The following is a 20,943-nucleotide window of genomic DNA, read 5'->3' on the forward strand; positions in this document are numbered from 1 at the left end:
GTGAAAATAACATAGACTGGTTATTTAGGGTTGGTGCACATAACTGCATGTCATTCAGTATATTCAATGTAGGTGAATCTGGCAGCCCTGATCTGAAATGGGTAGACCTGGTGGCTGAAGAAGTCCAAGAAAATATGTTTTGAGCAAACATCTGGAAAAAACTAGTCATTACATTTTTAGCACATGAGTAATAATAACTATTATCAAGTAGTTCAGCAATTTAATTAACTGGGTGGATTGATTGGGTGTTGTAGAATAACTCTTCATCCTGAGACACCTTCAGGATTATTATACAACCCATTCTTGGAAGATGGAATAGAATGTTCACATCTGGCTGCTATGCAGAGTACTTCTTAAATCTGCTTAATCTCTGTTGAAACACATTTAAAAATGCTCCAGAAGTCCATGTACTCTTCTTAACCTGGTAACCTGTTACCTCCTCAGTGTGCTCAATGGCAAGAAAACCACAGGCTAATGGAGCGGAGATTCAGGTGTTTAGTATTTTCTGACTTGTGATAATTCCTGACACCAAGTATGAGGGCACTTTAAGGCCTGACAGAGTCAAGCCAAAGTGTGACGTTTATATCAGTCTGTCTTCATGTTCTGCATATATCAGAATTTGGTCCCTGACAATAGGCTCCTTCTTGAAATGGGAAGTGGAAGTGCTAGAAGTGCTCTTGTACAGGTTATTATTCTTTTAGTCTTCGCGCTTAAAGAACTTTTCTTCATGACTGAAGGACTAAATAAGAATATGCTTTGTCCTTCCATCCTACGTTTCCTCCAAGAGAACAATGGATGTATCTTTCATGTGAGTTAGTGAGAATCCATGCCTTGACAATAATTATTGGCTAGGCACTGAAGATTGCACACTTTTCTAATAATTTGAGGTAGAATTGTTAGAATGTGAGAAAATTGTCTCAAGCTGTGGGAGAGGAGGGACCATGACAGGTCAGGTTCACAATTGGCCTTCATGATCTCAAAGGTCAACCTAGACAACTCTATGATTCTATGCTATTCTGTGTTTTTATGGCAAGCACAGCATCATGCCATTGCACTTACATACTATGCTTTTCTCCATGGACGCCTTCTAGGAGTATGCTTAGCAGTATGACTAACAAGAGTCAAAAAAGTTTGAAAATGAGAATGAGCTGTGAAATACTTTGTTTTACTTGAGTGTTTTTAACTTTCATGCTGAAGTTAGGAGGATAATAAATATTTCAAAGAAGCTGCTGGCATGTAGTTGCAGATAAAACGAGGTGCGCTGCATTGTAAACCATAAAGCCAAGGAACAAAACCGAATTCCTTAGCTATTCATTTTGACAATCTCTTGAACTCTGGTTCTTGAGACTACAAACAGTGCATTTGAGATGGAGAAGCCTCAGGAATGCACTGGGGATTACATCCACTGTAGTAACATAAACTCATAAATGAATGACCAATTTCTTTGTTGATCAGCCTGGGAAGTAGAAAGAAATGAAATATGGTGATATATGGCTAACTGGTGAGACATGGGACCTTAAGTCTGGTTCTTCTTTTACATTAGAAGGCTGATGTGCAAATACATGTCCAAAGGATTTGAGGCAGGACTAAATTGGCATAAGAAAATGAGTCGAGGCATACTAGTTCTATTTAGAGGCTTCTGTTTTGTTTTGCTTTGTTTTTCACCTCTTACTGGAAAGAAATCTTGTAGGTGTGGGGTTTTTTTTTCATCACTAGGAATGCAATGGTGCCCTCTTGTGTGAAAATCGTATTTAACATCAGCTGAGACTATCCACCAATGACTCTAAAAGTGAAATACTACCTATGAGGGTACTCACAACATGCAGGCAAAGTTTTTTGAGGAAAAAAAAAAAAAAAGCTTATATTATTAGTCTAGCCATGATTTGTAGACTAGTAGCTAGAAAGGTCTAGGTACTTAGAAGTGCTATTAGTCTAGCTGCACTCTGCTAACCTTAACTGTTAGAAATATGATTTCCTTTTTTGAGTTCATACTTTGCTAAGCCGGGAAATTTATTATCAAACCTCATCTGTAATGTAGTTCTTTCCCACTGCATTTCTAGCGAAGTCAATCAGCCAAGAGCTTGCTGTGGTCACGTGAATATCTTAGGTAAAGTATTGGTTTTACTGAAGACAGTGGTGACTTCCCTACCGATTTCTGAAGAGCTGGATTTTCATCTTTGGTGCTTCCTTCCCCAGAAATATCCTGTGCACACTGTGACTTCTCTTTCTGTTTTATATTTGCAGGTGGCATTTTTAACAGTTTCTGCCACAGTGCTCCTGCATCTTTGTCTTCTATGGTACTGAAGAGCATGAAGATCTCAACAGTTATTAAATGTGCCCAAGGAAGCCCATGCTCTCTTCATTTAAACATTAAAGGAACTCTGAGTCTGGATGGTAGGAAGCAGATTTGCTACTGAATCATTTCTGTTCACTTCTTGCTATTTTTCTGCCTATTTTTGTTCTGTAGTGTAATGCTTGTGTCCATGCTGTTTTCATGTGGTTGTATCAGATTTTTTTATTGAACTTTTTAACTACAAACCAGGATAAAGCCCTGGAATTTCTCAAAGGAATGAGAACTTAATTTTTTATATCCAACATATTACAGTTTCCTCTGCCAGTGCCCCTGTAGTACTGCTGCTCTTTCTTTCTTGCTCTCTCACATGTGAGTATTTACACACACACATAAGGACACAGATACCATTTGCCCTGTCAACATGGGCATGAGTGACTGCACCAACAGAAGAAACTGTATTTTGTTCTGAAGTTCCAATTCTAAGCCAAAATAAAATGAAAGCACACAATTTTTTGGGGGCATAGTTTATTTTTACCAACATCCTGCCACTCATGTACTTAGTGTGTTATTGTTCAGATATTTCCTGGTGTGCTTCACTCATTGTGTGATTTGTACTTAATCATTTGCATGACAGTTTGCATAATTAAAGCCTTAATTCATAGCAGTCTGTATTAAATCCATGGAGGCTTCCTACTCCATGTGCATGTTATTACATGCTGTCCCCCTTTTTTTTACAGAGATAAAATACTTTTACTTTTCACTTGGAAAGATTAGAATATGGTCTATCTTATTTTTCTGTTAAAGATGTTCAAATCATATTTTTGAAATGTATTCCTAACTTATTTCAGAAAATATTCGTGGGCTGGAAATATGTTCTTTTTCACTGGACACACAGCAATCTCAGTGCACAAATGTGAGATTTGCCAGGAAGAAAAGCAAGACACTTAATGGAAAGAAGGTAGACTCATTTTTATGGGGTTGTTTTTCATTTAAATGTTTATAAACCTTTGGAAAAACATAGTTTTTGTATTTCTCTTTACTGTCTTAATGATTCTGTGGAAAACAGCGATGAAATATATGGTTCAGTAGTGTCAAATGAAGCTTCGTAACAAAAGTGTTCTGTATGTGATTCTCCACCATTTTTAGACTTCTTCCACTTAACTTTTATCAAGAGAAGATGCCTCTATAAATTCTACTTTTCAAATTGATCTTGTTTTCTTTCTTATTGTACCCACCAAATTGTGGGGAAGCTTTTGTTACTCCAATTGCTAGGAAGCACAATGTCACAGGGACCATTAAGTGCATTTTCTCACGTCCCACTCATATTTATTTAAATCCAGCCATGTCAATAGAATTTACACTTCTAGAAGACAGCCAAGTGCCTAAACACTTGTACACATCTGTTCTAAACTCATAATAATAATTGCAGTGGCAGAGTATGATTCTGTACTAAACTATACCCAGAAGTATTTGTTATTAAAATCTGCAGCAGGAAAAAAAAAAAAAAAAAAAAGCAATCCTTGACCTACTGTTTAAAAGAGGAATTTTTGCTTTCAGCTAGTGGTGAATAACTGTTATTAATCCCATACAAAACATGTTACTTCATGTGCTCTGTATGTTGATTGCATGTGTGAAAGCAATTTCTACTCCCAAACTGCAATTGCAGTCTACACTCAGTATCATCAGTTGATGATCAAAAGTCCCTGCGGGCAGTGCAGGGCTGGCAATCAACAATTATTGGCTTTCAGACAAAGGTGAATTTTATAGCTGTGACTCAACAAATGCACTTAGAAATGTAGATGTATTTAGATTTTCATACTTTCAGTTCTGTGAGTAATTTTTTACCCTTCAAAGGCATTTGTGTCAAATAGGAGTTATATACATTTGGAAGTCTATATGGAATACAGTAGTTATTGCTACAGTTACTCCCTACAGTGAGAGAATGACCTGCTGTAATTGGATCTCAACTTTTGCCTCCTAAAATACTTTCCCAGAACCTTACTGCAATGAATAAATTTGACAAAGTTGATGCTAAATGTTTTAACAGACATATTTTCCTATTCTGCAATTGTTTGTGCTTGTAAAATGCTTACAACTCAGGACTTCTGGTAGTACAAAATGCATTTTATCCTTTTTTTCAGTTCAGTGAGTTCTGCGCTTTTACTATTCTTTGATAGTTCACGGATCTTTGGTTTTCTGGAAGTAAAGGTGATGGCCAGCTCCTAGATTAGAAGAAATGACATTTTTTGAAATCCTTTAGCTAAATGGCATCTGATTCCTTTACATTCTTAATGCTACAGTATCTCAAAATGCTTAATGCTCCTGGCAAATGTAAATCAATTTAAACAAAAATATTGCTTGCTTAACTCTCATAACTAGTGGTTTTCATGCATTCTGGAAGTCACACACAAACTTTATTTTATAAACCTTTTAAACAGGTGCAGGTTCAATTCAATTGCTTTGAAGTCAACGTAGCACAACACATCTATGTGACCATGAAAACAGTACCAAATTACTGTGAAGTTAAGATGAGTCAGGAATACTATGTTGAAGGTAGGAAAACATCTTCAAACTAATGTTTTTCAGAAGACATCTTTTCAAAGAGAAAAACAAGGCCAAACAAAACAGAGCAAAAAATTCCAAACAAAACCAAAATCTGAATGCAAAGGCAAGTTACATTCTGGGGTACACTGATCTAAATGGTGCTATTTTATGTCTGACATAATCAGTATTATTCTACATTTTGGCGATTTATTTGGTGCGTACAAATGTCTGACTTGCCAAAAACAAAACAAAACAAGATTGAACAACAACAGATACCAAAGTTTGTATTTCAAAATATTTGGAAAACTACATTATGTGTTTCTCCCAGATTGCATTCCTGTGATCGTTGGGATGTGATCGATCTCTGCCAGCAGGCTCAGTCCTGCATGATCTCTGTGCATGAGATGGAAATGTTGCTGTCTTCTGTTAGGCTCCATGTGGTTTCAGACCTTTTGGCAAGTTTAATAGGAAAGTGTAAAGAAATAGCTTCTTTTCACTAGCTATCTGTTCTGTCACCTGTTTTTATATAAGTGAGTGAGATAAGATACCACTGGTCCTTGTTTTGGGCATAAGTTGCCTACTACATGCATATCGAAGTAGATTCAGTACAGGAGGTCCAGTGGTTCAGTGTGGCAAATGGTGGTGCAAAAAATGAACTGAGACCCCTTACTCAGCCCATTGCCTGTGCTTGCCCTGCCATCCCATCGCCACAGTCTGTGGGCTGCTGCTCTTGCCCATGGCCATTGGTGCAGTACCATCCCTTGCATACTGTATCAGACATGTTGTGTCTGCTCAAGTAAAGCTTTGTTCTATTTAAAAAGCATTTCATTTTCTTGCTAAAGCCTCTACTCCAATTCACTACCGAAGGAGACAAGGGGAAAAAAATAAGGCTTTAAAAAGCCTAGTTTTAAACAAAGTGAAATGAAAACAAAGGAAAATGTTTTCCTATGGAAAATCACAGTGTGAGGGCAATTAAAGCAAAATACCGCTCTAATGTACATTTAAGCAAAATGTTTTAAAATCAAGATTTAGATTGTGAAGATACAAGTATTAGATATTAGTTCTGAAGGTGTTGGTTGGCCTCTAGTTCTGGCAGGCTTCCTGGGAACTAAATGAAGGTAATTCTTTGCAAGTCTAGAGGAAAACCAGAATTGAAAAAATACAGTTGTTTTTAGCAGAGGAATGCATCTAGTAAACAGCTGGAGTGAGTTTCAAAGAAAGGATAACTTGATTTGTTATTACTTATATTATTATTAACTACTGGGTAAAGAAGTGCACTGTTGTATCCTAGTTTGCCACCTTAAATTGCTGAAGAGGTTTAACAGTAGAAACCCCACACTGGTGAGATAGCTCCCTAATGCAAGTTAAGACACAGTCAGTGTGTGTGGTACCTTCCTTCACTTCCTTCACTATCTAGAAGAGGATCAAAATCTACCTTTAAAGGGGATGAATGAGATTGTTTTACTGTTGGGAAACTACTGGATAATTTGGAAGTCTGATAGGCTACACGCCTATATAAATAACACAATACTGAAGAAAATTCTGGTCTATATTTTGCAGACTGCAGAAACAGTGATGTGGGAAAGCACATTCCAGCTTGTTTGGGTGAGCTAATTTTCTGTATAACTTGAAGTTGTGGGGTATTTCTTGTGACTTCTACAGTGATATGTTTTCATAGCTGAATAAGCAGAAAAAATATTTACAACTGCTACTTAAAATTATACTTTGGGTATGCTGCAAAAATTCAGTGTTTCTCTATATTGACTTGTAAATGCTAGATAGCAGATAAAGATGTTGACAACCTATTCAATACTTAAACATTTGGAAGCAGGTTTGTGTCTTTTTCACGAACTACAGATTACAAGTTTCATATTTTGTCTATAAACAGATCTCACAAGTAGATTAAAGCAAATTGGCCGAATTGCTGTCCTGATCTTGAGATACCTGTGAATAAGAATAATAAAGAAAAAGTCCCCACATATTGCATTTATCCAACATAGTTGCACATATTCTCAAAGAAATGAGATTTCAACCTTAGGATAATCAGCTTTTGAAGTAGCACTAGTGTGTCTATTTCAGGTATTTGTACATGAACTATGTAAGATTTCAAGTAATGAGGTTGAGGTTCAATCTGTAGGTGTCTTGGCCTCTCGTTATTGACAATGTTAATTAAAAATTAGTAATGTTGAAATTCATTCTTTTGAAAAATATTATATGTCATAAAATAAGATTACATATAGGAATATCGGGATATAAAAGAATGATTTCAAATATTCTAGGTAAGAAATGTTAATTTATCTCTACACAGTTTTTAAATACATTCTGTATTTTTATAAAGCGGCAATGAAGTCAGAAATATACAAACTAATAAAGAACTAGATACAATAATTTAATGTTTGAGTTTTGTTTTTCAGCTGGAAAGTTAGACTATAATGTAGACAGAACAAGAAAAATCATATCAGTGAATGTATCCAACTTTCTTCGAGATCAAGATTATTACATTCGTTTGTGTCACAAATGGTTTACCTGTGAAGATGTGGGACAATTTGCTGTGGTGAGTTAAGGCTTAAAGCATTGCTTTCTTGAGGTGTCTGGGGGAGAAATGCTAATTTAGATCATACTTACATGAAATGGTCTTCTATGTCTTTGTTAACTTTATTAAATTGGCCTGGATCAGTGATCATGTTTTTCATTTCAGATAAGAGGGAAGGATTCTTTAAAATCAGTTTCTCTGAAGTACTCTCAGCTACTTCCTTGTCTTTGCATTGAGGTAACAGTTTGGATTTTATATATGCTTCTGATTAAATAAATTTTATATGGGTATGTGCTAAAAAAGGTGGGAAGATCTGTAGGAAAAGGCTCTACTGCTATGTTTTTGACTAAAGCATGTTTGACCTTATGAAATAGTTGAAGAGATTTTTCAGAAAACACTAATTAAAGATGGAGATAAAAGGAAATTAATTTATACAAGGTTAATTTAACTGAGTTTTTATAAGTAATGAAAATGCAGCATGTTTAATTTGAATTTCAGCATAGCATTTGAGGTAGTTTCACATTCAAAGCTAAGAGATGATTTGAGGAAGCTGGGGTAGATAATACTTCCTTAGAGAACTAATTCAGCTGCTTCTATTGAATGGTGCAGAGATAATAGGAAGGTAATTTAAGGATCACTGTCAGGTCTTATATAAATGTTTTCATCAGCCACAAGGGCACAAAAGGAAGGAACGTGTTAATGAGATTTGCTAGTAATACAGTTGAATGGTATAATCAAAATAGAAGAGAATCTGAATAATCGGAAGAGAATAGAGTTCTTCATATAGGAAATAACTAAATGGGGATAAAAGTGCACTGGTGTGAAGTACGAGTTCATGCATTTGCTCTAATAAAAGCACTTCTTATAGTAAAATATGAGTCCTTGTTTGGAAAAAACACTGAAGAAAAAATATCAGAGTGTAATATTTCATCATAGAATGATTGATTAAAGGAACGTGCTTACATGATGTGAACGTGAAAAAAGATTTAGGTGGCAAAATTATCACAAGCGAGCAGGAAAGTATAGGTAAGACTTTCTATGAAATAATGTAGGCAATTATTGCATCCTTATTTAAGAAACATTAATAAAATGAAAGATGTACATAAAAAATCTAGAATGATTGAGGAGTAGAAAGGCTGTCTTAAAAAGGAGATTTAAAGAAGATGTTTTCTTTAGCCTGTTAAAATATATGTAAAGAGAAACTATGTTTTTTTATTAAATACTAATCAGAATGGTTTTTTATATGAACACATTTTTTAAGCTAAAGCCATTTTTGACACTGACATGAAGGATGATATGCTCCATTCCTGTAATCACAGTATCTACACTCTTCACTGATAATTTGATAAGCAAGAAGTAAAAAGTCACCAAACTAATTTAAAATAAGCTTGATAAAATACAAAAATACTAATACTAATTTTTCACTGAATACTGGAGTAGTATTTTACTTGTGGATTAGCATAATAAATGTAGATATCCATTGTAAATGCTTACCTTTTAATTAAATGTCCAAACTCTTTAGTCATTGATAATCTAGTTAATGCAGTTAGTGAAGCCTGTAAAGTTATTCAGTGGACCAAATGTAATTGCTTATTTTTGAATGAACTGATTAGTCACTGGAAAATATTCCACTTAGTATATGTACAATATACAATATATATATTATAATTAATATAATTAATAATATTATATTATAAATAATACAATATATATTATATTATATATAATATATATATTATATATATAATATTATATTATATTATATATATAATAATATATATTATTATATTATATATAATCTATATATATATTATATATATTATATATATATTATATATAATATATATATAGAGAAACAATATGATTGCTGAGCAAACAAATGAGAGCTGTGAGCAATAAAAATATTTGCACATTAGTCTAAACAGTTAGGTTATACTAACAGTCATGCATAGATTCCTGCAAGATTGAGTTTAATGTTAGTCCTCAGACTTCAAGGCTGCATCCTTAGCCATAACAAAGTTCAGAGATCTGGCATTATGATTCTTAAATGTCTTTTGTTATCCCTAGAATATAATGACACTATAAGAAACAATGAATATCAAGTTAGAAGTCTTTTAAAATGAAATATGGTCCAAATATACAACTCAGAAACAGTCGGCATGTAGGGCTGGAAGGGGTCTCATCATCAGGTCATCAGCAGCATGTCATCAGCTTCCAGCTAGGCTGGTTCATCACCTCCAGTCCCAATAGTGTTGAATAGATATCCAGTGCAAAAAAAGCCTTTTAAAAAAATACTTCCCCAAATACCATAACAGACATAATATGTGTGCCTTTAGTGGGAAGGTTGGTCTTTCACATCCTTTCTGAAGTGTTAAAAACTGTTGTATCTGAAGATCTCTAGTTAATCGCTAATTTTTGGGTTTTAGGGTTGGCTGGCAATACCAGATGCCAGGAGGTTACAACTTTGTCCCTTTGAAAATGGCAAGTATTTTTTGATTACTCTTTATCTGAGTGTTTTTTGTCACAATTTGAAATTCATCTGAGATGAAAACCGTGCGTTGCAAAACTGCAAGGAAATCATTATACTAACTTGTTATACTGTGGTAGATGAAATAACTTATTTTCAGGTCTTAATGTTAAAGTGTCTTTCCCTGATTACATTTTTTTTGTCATATTGAATAATATTTCCACTTTTTTTGGTGCACAGATACAACGGCATTATGGGATAATATTGTTTATAATCCAGTGACACAAACCCTAGCTTGGGAACCAGCCTGCCCCGTGCTTGTCCTTGTTAACCTGTGCAGATTAATGAAGTCTAATGACCACTGTGAAGATATACAAGATTCTTCCAACCGTTTTCCTGAGAAGGTAAGAACTATTGGGCTCTTCATTCAACTGCTGAGATTGGCCATGACCAGAGCAATACAAAAAGTGAAGCTAGACTTTGGAATAAGAACAGTTGCAAATTCCTCTTTTCTTCTGTGATACTTTGAACTGTTCATAACCACAGTCTGTTCTTGTGCACTAACCACATAATTTATTCAGAAAGTTCAATATTGGTTGACTCACTATTAAGAAATAAAAAGACGGACATGACTGTGAAGCTAGTAATGTTTACTGAATTCTTTGGGGTCAATAGATTCTGCTTTTCATTTATAGTAAAGGCATGATTCATCTGCTCAGACTTAGCTGTCTAAAAATTATGTGTTCAAGTTAAAACTGTTCATCTCAGATGCCCTTTAAAGTAAGGAAATAAAGCAGACACATTCAGAGGACAATTCTTTTCATCTGACAGTAGATATTTAAGAAAGTTTGGAGGGCTGTATCTCTGATGTTTTGCATTATGACAAGTCGATTATGGCTGGATAACATCATAACCTGGATTTTTAACTTTAGATATCTAAAATGGAATTCAGATAAATCTAAATCTCTTCAGATCTTATTGGAGATGTAAAAATACCTCTATGGTAGTTTTATACTCCATTATGTTCTCTTTGAAGTGCCTTCCTCAAGCTGGATTCAAGTTGCCTTGAAGTTGTGGGTGTTGAAATACTGTGTTTCTCAGTTCTTTCAGCATTTATATTCCTAATCTGAAAAGGATTTTTAATACATGTATTTTGAACTGCTACATACTTCAGCCTGAAGTATCACGGGACTGAATGCATTGGATGTATGAAATTGCATAGAGTTTGAGCTTGCATTTTGAAAAGTAAATTTCAGACTTTATTGTGGAGAGAAGACAGTAAAATCCCTGTAACATCTCAAAAGGCAGATAAAATTATAAACAGATTCTTTGTTTTTGAAACATTATGAGACTTATTCTGATTACAAGATGGCAAGGGGGAAGAGGATTAGAATGTTTCTTTTTGTTTAGGAACTCTGGGCCAAGTGTTCAGTGATTGTTCAGATTCACCATGTTATGTGCCTCAACAAAGATTTGATCTTGGAAAAACACATAAGCTTCATTTTACATACGTGAATGGGCCTGGTGGAATTCATCATCTGCTGACAACAAGAACAACTCATTTCTTGCAGGAAAGAAAAAAAAACAAAGGGGAAAAAAAAGGAATCCTAAAATGAGATTTGTCTAGTAATGGTCATGTCTATTACCCAAAACATCGTCCAGAGTTGTTTTATTATAGATAATGAGTGTTTTCTTGTTAATTTCTTACTCATTGCTTTCAATGGCTGAATTCATGTACAGGATGTTTTTTTTTTTTCTTCTTTTTCCAATTTAATTGTGAAAGGTGTTGAATTTTGACCATTTCTTGAAGAACATCTTTATAGTGTACTGCAGAGATTACTCAGATAATGCCAGCTTTGCAAGTAAGCACACACAGTGCCACACACTGTAATACTATGTACATGTATTGACTTAGGCCCAGATGCTATGCAACTCTTCTCTTTAATCAGGCTGTGTCTTTCTTTGTCAAAGACTATGATGTCTCCATTTCTGAACAGATAGCTCCCATGGCACTATTTTCTGCAATCCTACTGCAATCCTACTGTGCTTAAGGATATTCACTGTGTGGTTATCAAAAAAGGTACAATAATGAGGTGTTACTTTGGTCATGATAGTGGGTTTTCTGTATTGGAGCCACTGTGCTCAGCCGCTTGAGCAATGCTCTTTGTCTTAGTAAGAACACTTACATGGGTAGCAGTTGTTTATATGAGATGAGGCTTTTTATCTCCATGGGAAGGTGAACTATTGTTAATCAAGAAAGAAAAATTTTGTAGATCACTTAAGTGGGTTTCTGAAGTTCATTCTATGTTTAAGTATTTTCTTGAATAGGGATACTGAAAACTGAGAATTATCTTAAGGCAAAAGTGTTAAACCAACCTTGGAGTGAATATTTAAACATTCTGCAACATTGCTGATGAATAAGGGACTGGGAGAAAACTACTGTGTAATCAGAATTTTTGTACCCAAATCATGACAAAATCAATTAAACTCTAATGGGTTAGACAGACTATAAAAATGCTACATGTTATGGATAAATATAAGAAAATTATTCAGGAATCCAAAATAGCAGTTGTTTCTATTTTTAATATTTCATGCCAATAAGTAAACCAGTTCCTTTCTCTGTTATCAAACCAAGAACATGTGGGGTAACTAATTTTCTGAAACTACTCATTGAAACCAGCTAATGCTGAGTACTCTCTTTTCAAGCAGGTTAAGTATTCTCGTGTGGACACTCACCCAAGACTTTGCATGAAGGTAAACTAGTTTCCTGTAAAAAACCTCTTTCCTGTCCTCTTTCTGAATTGGTATTATTGTTCAGGATTAATTTTTTTTTTTCATAGATCTGATGAATAGGAAGTAGAAATGAAGGAAATGTGAAAGATTAAATTAAAATGAGGTTCTTTGGAAGTGCAGCAGGAACGATCTGACAAATGTCAGATCATGCCCAGATTTTTCTACTTAAGAAAAGCAGTGAAAATGTTTTAGGTCATACACTCAAACTCTGAAGTATACATTAAAATTAATGTGGAAAATTTTCCATATTAAATATTTGATAATAAAAGTGATTGAAATGCTGCATTTACCGGAGCGCTGTTTATTATTGGTGAGGAAAAAATGCCATGTAAATTAATGTTGGCACATTATTATCTCATTGTAGACTACTTTTAAGTCAGCGGAACTACATGTTTCTGTAAAATTGAGCATGTGGGGATCTAATTTAAATCAAATGCTTGAAGATAGGATAGAGCAGAAAAGCTGTGAATTCATCTTCCTTTTCTGGAATGCAGTGATTATGTATACTTGAATCTGTACCCACAGACTGAAATAAAAAAATCAGTTCTCCTAACTGATTTCTCTGGTTTCAGTTTACAACCAAGCAAGGCTCTTGGGTTAAGTGTCCATTTGCTCATGGAGAATTTCCAGGTAAATATATATTTTTAGAATTACATAATATTAAATTGTGCATTGCTTTCTCCAGTAAGCAAGTTCTCTCTTCACTAATGTATTCACATCATTCTAGCCTGTAAATTATAGCAAAGAGATTTAACAGTTTGTTACTTCTGTATATAAACTTCCCAATAGGTCCAGTGTTGATCAGTATGAAAAAGTAATTATTTTCCCCTATTGTCAGCTTGGAAGATGAGAACAGCTGCAGTTGCAGATCGAATACAAGTTTTCTTCACATCTCAAACCAAAGCACACTTCTCAGTGCTGGTGTGTAACAGGACACAGCTGGCCTCATGTGAATCTGTTGGGATGCGCCATTCAGTCTCTGTGGTTTGTATACATTATTTCTTCAAATTCTGTAATACTTTCACCAAATTTAATTGCGTTTGTTTATTATTTCATTTATTGCTATGCAGCTTGAAAGTGTTAATAAGCACACACAAGTACTTATTGGAACAATTACTGGAACATTTTTAAAGCATGAAGTTCTAATTCTGATCTCACGCTGATGGAAGATATTAATAAGGAGGCTGAGGTCAAATGAGTCATGTGAAAGAAAGTAATTACTATTGAGCGGAACCTTAGTATTCTTTTAACATCATTTTTGTGGTACAGTATTTGTATTATGAATATAGCAAATGTAACTGTTAGCTTTTTGTATATGGTTCATCAATGTAGCTGACCTCACAGGTCTCACATCATTAAATTTAAGACTAGAGGCACAGTTCCAAAAACGTCTTGAGCTACTCTAAATCTCATGGCTGCCAAAAGAAACCCACTTCAGCTCACAAAAAAGAGAAAGTTTTCAGACAACTTTTTTAGACAGCTGACTGGGACTGCGCAACAACTTCTGACTGCACAACTGGTTCTTACAGCAAAAAGGAGAGAGGAAAAAGATTGTGGGAGAGACTGCTTTTTCAGTCCTTGAACCTTTCAGTATGCAGCATGCACACAGCAGGGGTTGTTGACAAGAAGGCAACTTCTTAAGCAAGCAATTGGCTTCTTAAACTCAAAAGGATGGACCCTGAAAGCTGAATTTATTTTCTAATGAATCCGTTTAGATTTTTCATTACATCCCTTGTTCTGAGTGTAGCAGAGCATTTGTTCCAAGCCGAATTTTCCAACTTAGGGTTTTGTTACACAAGTTGAAGCTGAGTTTAAGTGAAACATGATGTCTCCTCCAAGAGACCTGAGAAATGAAGGTATATGTCTATCAAATGTCACAGACTGACAGAATCACAGAATGTAAGGGATTGGAAGGGACCTCAAAAGATCCTCTAGTCCAATCCTCCTGCTGGAGCAGGAGCATCCAATTAGGTCACAAGGAAAATATCCAGGAGGGTTTTGAATGTCTCCAGAGAAGAAGACTCTACAACCTCTTTGGGCAGCCTCTTCCAGTGTTCTATTACCTTCACTGTGAAGATTTTTCTCATATTTATGTGGAACCTCCTATGTTCCAGCTTGCATCCATTACTTCTTGTCCTATCGTTGGATGTCACTGAGAAGAGTAAGAGAAGCCTGTCCTTATGGAGCAAGATATCCAGAGAAATGCTGTATTACTGACAGAGATTGAGACCAATGTAGCAGCAGTTGACAAACGACATGTGTAGTGAACACTTATCAGTGTAATTTCCCTTCAACTGGCTTATTTCAAATAAAATCTGTGGAATTTAGACTTTTGGTTTTAAATAATGTGTGAATTGCAAAGTGAGAAGGCTAATGGTACAACACTGATAAGGCAGAGCCAGGTGTTGCACAGTGTCTATCATGAAGGGCACTGGTACGTTTAGAAATGCTTTTTTTCTTCCTCCTGGTGCAAGGCTGAGATTTCCTTTGTGTACTGTGACACAGTGGGAGCCCACATAAGTTACACGCAGTTCCCGTCTCACCACTGTGAGCAATATACACAAAATTTTCATAATGACTTAGCTCTGTGTTCCCAGAAACTGATGTTCTTTCTAGTAATCCCAGTTTGGTTGTGCTTGAGTAAGAACACATTCACCTAATTTACCCGAAATTATTTTAGGAGTTTGCCACACTAAAGAAAACAGTGTGGGATGCAAAGCTATTAGTGGACTAACTAAAATTATTTTGAGCACAAACTATAAACAATCAAATGTTAAGTGTCAGAACAATCATTTAGGACAATTTTACCCTAAGGCTGAGCTTGTTCTTGGCATACAATATAATGGGAAACCCACAATAGCTGCAAAGAAGGGGTCATTCCTTCAACACACGTACACCAGGGAAAAGAAGTGAAGATGCTTGGTGCTAACATGATGTCAGCAGCCTTGGTGGGAGGATGTCCTCCCTCACAGTACTTCACAAAGTACAGGAGCATTGGCCTTCTTCCTATCCTGTCCAAATTGTGCTTGACAAAACTACCCTAGCTGCTTATGGACATTGAGAACCAGGGATATCTCTGAAAATGTGTAACCTTCCATGATGAATGTGTACTTTTATATTTTTTACTTTATATATTAAATTTCCAACACAGTAAAATGTGCAGTGTTACTGGCAAAGGAAGAAAAGAGATGGAAAGACAATATTTTTTTATTGTTTCAGGATATGGAAAATAATAGGTTTTTTTTCGTTTTCCTCCCTCCCTCCCTCCCTCCCTCCCTCCCTCCTTTCTTCCCTCCCTCCCTCCCTCCCTCCCTCCCTCCCTCCCTCCCTCCCTCCCTTCCTCCCTTCCTCCCTTCCTTCCTTCCTTCCTTCCTTCCTTCCTTCCTTCCTTCCTTCCTTCCTTCCTTCCTTCCTTCCTTCCTTCCTGCCTTCCTGCCTTCCTGCCTTCCTGCCTTCCTGCCTTCCTTCCTGCCTGCCTTCCTGCCTGCCGCCCTCCCTTCCTTCCTTCCTTCCATAAGGGAGATTCTGTGTCAATCACGATGCCACGGGAAGTGTGCGGGTCAACAATTTGCATTCAGGTATGTGTATTGTGTGTATTGATTTTGCCAAGTACTGTGTACAAAATAAACAAGACATAAAAAAGAAAAAAAAGTAAAAGAAGGAAACCAGCAGGCACCCTCCCAGCTTCCTCCTCCTAGCCAGATCTGATTGCTGTGCAAATGGAGTTGGCAAAAAGCATTATTTATAGCTTGAAGTGCTGCCACCACCTCTTGTTGAGATGATATTAATTAACAGAGAAGTTGCTGTCAGAGATCCTGCTGCTTTGTAAGTGGCAGATAAACGGATATCAACAGGAAATTGTTAATCCTGTTTCTGTATGTTCCTTTGTTTCTAATAAAAGGTTAGTTAAGAGATCCAAGTAAATCATAGATGAATCTTTGAAACCTTGACATTAGCTGAAAAAGGTTAGACATATAGCTAATAGCACAGTAAGTACATAGTCTGCTAGAATTAGTGCTTCTGAAAGCACAGTATAACCAAATTACTGTTTCACACACTAATTCTGTAGCTGAACTTCATTAAGACAACATTAATAGAAAATGAATATGAAGCTGATTGTTTTTCTCCTCTCCAGAGTTAAAAGTTCTCAACTTGGTGTATCTTGAGTCTCTTCAGTTCTTGAGTTGATGTATAAATTGTCTCCTGTGTAAATAAGACAACATCTGTCAGAATATAACTCTCCAAACATAAAAAAAGCTGTTTGATTTTAACATTTAGAAACCTAAATTTAAAAATTAAAAATGATAGTGACTTCAGTCCATTGAGTGTTCAGTGTATGTATGTCCACTGAATGTACACTTCAGTACACTCCATGTACATTTCTTTAAAAAATAGAATAAAAATGTATTCAGTCGAGTATACTAATAAAGCAGTATTTTATTATTGATGTCAACAGAACTGTTTAGTAACAGTACTGCTGAAAGGGGAATAAGATTCTGTTCTTTCTTTTACAAGGGCTGGAGGACAGATGTAGATTATTCAGTTCCACTGCAGATCTGTGATATCCACTGTGGTAAGTACTTACGATGACAAAAGAAAAAACAGGTCTTGATTGAATGGAAGAGAGCATCTCAGGTGAAGGATGCTTTCATTGGGGAATGAAGATGGGATTCATCTGACTGAATGTGGATGTTTACATCTGAACTAGTTATGCTCAATTTTCTTTATGGACAATGGACTCCTATCTAAACCAGCTTTTAATAGCTGCTGTAAGGGCAACTTGTGTGGCTGTCTGTTTTCTCTTCTCCGTGGGTGAATTTACCAGCCTATGCCAAACTGCTGCACACCACACCTACGTTTGCCTTGCTCTTGGTAGATGAAGTAACTAGTTTAAAACAATCCTTGGCAAGTAGGCACGCACTTCTGTCATTGTAGTGATTGCAGCATAGCCTTACTGTTAATTCTCCACCTCTGCAAATGGAACAGCAGGAGTTTCCTCCACTGAAGAATTACTGTGAGGATAGTATTATCCTCATGTCCATGTCCTTATATGTCCATTATTATGGACATAAGCTGCAGCATAGGAAGTTCCGCACAAATGTGCGCAAGAACTTCTTTACAGTGAGGTGACGGAGCACTGGAACAGGCTGCCCAGGGAGGTGGTGGAGTCTCCTTCTCTGGAGATGTTCAAGACCTGCCTGGATGCCTACCTGTGTGACCTGGTGTAGGGAACCTGCTTTGGCAGGGGGGTTGGACTCGATGATCTCTAGAGGTCCCTTCCAACCCCTACAATTCTGTGATTCTGTGATTATGAGTTCAAGCACACTCATATGCTCATGAAGTCAGAATATGCTGAAATCTCCAGCCCCTGATGGTATGGCACTGTAAAATATAATGAATTTGAAGTAAATAAGCCTCTAGGGTTTACGGTGAAGAACACAGGGTTAGGTTTAGCAGAACTGAAAAGTCTAAAAAGGAGTTGAGCTGAGAGAAAGCTCAATCTGAGCTCTTCAAGAAAAAAAAACCTCCCCAAACCCACAGAAACACTGCCCCTCCCTGTTCATTATAAACATAGCAATTCCTGTGAAAGATTTGCTCTGTGTACAGTTAACTGTAGCTTCAGATTTGGAAGCCTGACACTTGACACTTGAATTTGCAGTCCAACTGCAGTTCTCTGTGCAAGCACTGACATAATGCTTGTTCAGTTTTCTTCTGCACTTAAAAACTCACGACAAGTCCACTCAAGGTGAATCAGTTAATTTCTGAATGTTGTGATTCGTTCAATCTGGATACATTCTTCTTATGCACAGTTTCCATTTAACAAATGCGAAGGATATGAAAACAATAACAATAGGTTCCAGGGATGACAGTCAGGGAATTCCTCTCTTCCTTCTAATAGGAGAGAATGGATCTATGTATTAAATTAAAATGGTGGAATACTGAAAACTGAGTAAAGAATTTTCTGGACATGTTTGATTAAAATGTGGAATTTGTTATCATAATTTCTGTTCTGATCAATAATTTCTGAGGATTCAGAATAAAAATAAATAAATAAAAAAGATAAGCTGTGCGTTTCCAGGACTTCCAAGCTTTAATATGTGAATAATTATATAATAAATTATATAATTAATATGCTACATTTGTTGCACGAAGCATAAGTAGGATACGATTCATGGCTGCTGCCAAACTTCATATTTTGGGGTAATGCTGTTCACATTAGCAAGTGAATGATTCCACCTTTGCTGTCTTGCTAGGAGGAGATTGCTGAAACTTCCCTCGGAGATAGCTGGTGCAAACTGTTCCCCAGTGGTGGGACTCTGAACCGCATGGGTCCAACTCACTGATGTAATCCTTGTGCTCTTAACGTCTCGTCAGGAGTCATCAACTGCCTGTTTTGTCATGTGTTAGATTTTGAATGTAACAGCATTACTACTAAGAATTTTGAATTCTCAAGTGCTTATTTTCTGCAATTAAGACATCTTCTCAAGTATGAACTTTCCAAAATCAAGAGATAATGAAAGTTACTTAAAGATCTAGGGTGATAGTTCTTACACTGGGATGCTATTTGTGCTTTAACCTAATATGTTAAGAGAAAGAAAGGAGTATGAAATGTAGAATTTGTCCATAATTTGTGGCAATTAAATTCTACTAAGTGTCAAATGATTGAGAAACAATCTTATAAGAGTATAGTAAAAATATCTACTGTATACATCTTTGTGAAATAGAAACTTACATCATTACTACATTTTATTAAAGATTGCATGCAGTGTCAGTGTGCCCAAAAGAACAGTGATGTCATTGACATGCATTTTATTTCTCAAAGGCAAAACCCAAAGGAAAAAGTTGCTTCCCTTCTCAGTTTTATTATTCCTTTGCCCTCTTCTCTGGACTGCATTAGAAGCAAAATATTCTAAAACATTATTTCACCTATTTAAGAAGAAATATATCTATTCCAAATGAAAAAATAACTGGAGTCATTTAATGTGAAAAAAAAAAAGGTATGAACAGTAATGAAAACAAAATGACACTTTACATTTTAATTTGTTCCTTCAGGTTTTCGTGGACAGACATATGGTAATGAAAACCCTGCGAAGGCCATGGCACACAGGTATTCAGCCATTCTCTTAAATACACTGTTAAAAAATTTTAAGAGTTGACAAAGTTGTTAATTCTCAAAACATCATTACTGTCGATAAGGAACAGAAACAATATAAGAGTGATATTTTTGTTTGCTGGCTGGGAATGTCCGGTTCCTATCTCTTCTCTTTCCTTGTCCCCACTGTTGGCACCTCTTACTCCATGGTTCTTGCTCTCAGCAATCTGGCCTGAGAGGTAGCTGCTAGAGAGACAAAAAACCAAAATGTGATACAACTGCCATTCAGCATTCAAGAGCCCTGGAACAATCAGATTTACTGGGCATGGCTTCCACATTACTAGCACCTGTCTTCTGACTTTCCCCTGGCATTTATAGGGGAATCACAATACCCTGTTCTCTCACTCTTTGGATGTGTCTGCTCAGCTGTTCCAGTCTTTCTTTTCTTTCCCACATCCATTCCAAAACACTTATTCCTAGGCTGTAAAGGAGTCAATGATTAATGGAGTCAATGGATGTATGATTTGGTAAGATCCTGAGCTCCTCAAAAAGCTCTTTCTTTAAGGATGTCCTTTTGGAGGCAGCCTGGAACAGTGGGAGCAACCTAGAACACAAGAAAGAATAGAGGTATTCTGAAAAGTCATTGTTCAAAGAAATTTAAAATATGCAGCCTTTCCAAGTTAGACAAGTCATGTTGAAAAGCTGCTGCCATCTTTGGGGTAGTCTTTGCTTTGCTAGATGATAACACTAAGAACAAAGTATCTCATTTTTGTGCATTTGTTCAAAATGACTGTGTGGTTTGGGCAGTCAAGGCCTCACGCTATAGATAAATCGTTACATTTATTGCTAATTCCGACTATATAAGAATGTAATGCACTCTTTCTCAGTGCAAAGAAATAAATATCTTTCTTTTTCTGTTTCTCTCCCCTAGAATGAAGAGTGTGCATTCCTTGCATTGAATTTAACAGCAGCACATCTTCAACGTCCTCAGAGGCTTATCAATATCCAGTTGTACTTTGGTATAACTTGCAAACTGGCATCTCACATCTTAATAAATTCTCCTAATTCTGTGGGATTTTTCTCATAGGTGAAGAATTTAGCAAGTTAGACCTACTTAAATGTCCAAAAGAAGCTGAATTATGATTCCTCATTTCACAGTATTTCAAAACAAAGCACATCTTAGGTCATGTAGTTAGAGAATCAGGTTCACGTTTTCCTTC

General features: G+C 36.1%; 1 protein-coding gene across 1 annotated transcript in view; it reads left to right on the top strand.

Annotated features, from left to right (window-relative positions):
• Window positions 1-20,682, top strand: part of IL17REL (interleukin 17 receptor E like) — a gene marked incomplete at both ends in the record, with an annotated part of 43,803 nt that extends 23,121 nt beyond the window's left edge. The window contains 15 exons of the mRNA XM_079549113.1: window positions 2,245-2,394; window positions 3,142-3,251; window positions 4,732-4,846; window positions 6,398-6,442; window positions 7,252-7,391; window positions 7,536-7,607; window positions 9,797-9,851; window positions 10,078-10,241; window positions 12,544-12,591; window positions 13,203-13,260; window positions 13,469-13,614; window positions 16,149-16,208; window positions 17,146-17,203; window positions 19,684-19,738; window positions 20,655-20,682. Of these exons, the coding sequence (XP_079405239.1) occupies window positions 2,245-2,394; window positions 3,142-3,251; window positions 4,732-4,846; window positions 6,398-6,442; window positions 7,252-7,391; window positions 7,536-7,607; window positions 9,797-9,851; window positions 10,078-10,241; window positions 12,544-12,591; window positions 13,203-13,260; window positions 13,469-13,614; window positions 16,149-16,208; window positions 17,146-17,203; window positions 19,684-19,738; window positions 20,655-20,682 (1,304 nt within the window). The remainder of the gene's footprint in view (window positions 1-2,244; window positions 2,395-3,141; window positions 3,252-4,731; window positions 4,847-6,397; window positions 6,443-7,251; window positions 7,392-7,535; window positions 7,608-9,796; window positions 9,852-10,077; window positions 10,242-12,543; window positions 12,592-13,202; window positions 13,261-13,468; window positions 13,615-16,148; window positions 16,209-17,145; window positions 17,204-19,683; window positions 19,739-20,654) is intronic.
• Between the last annotated feature and the right edge of the window lie 261 nt (window positions 20,683-20,943).

The sequence above is a fragment of the Tetrao urogallus genome, assembly GCF_951394365.1.
Source record: "Tetrao urogallus genome assembly, chromosome: 1".
In the NCBI taxonomy this organism is placed as follows: Eukaryota; Metazoa; Chordata; class Aves; order Galliformes; family Phasianidae; genus Tetrao; species Tetrao urogallus.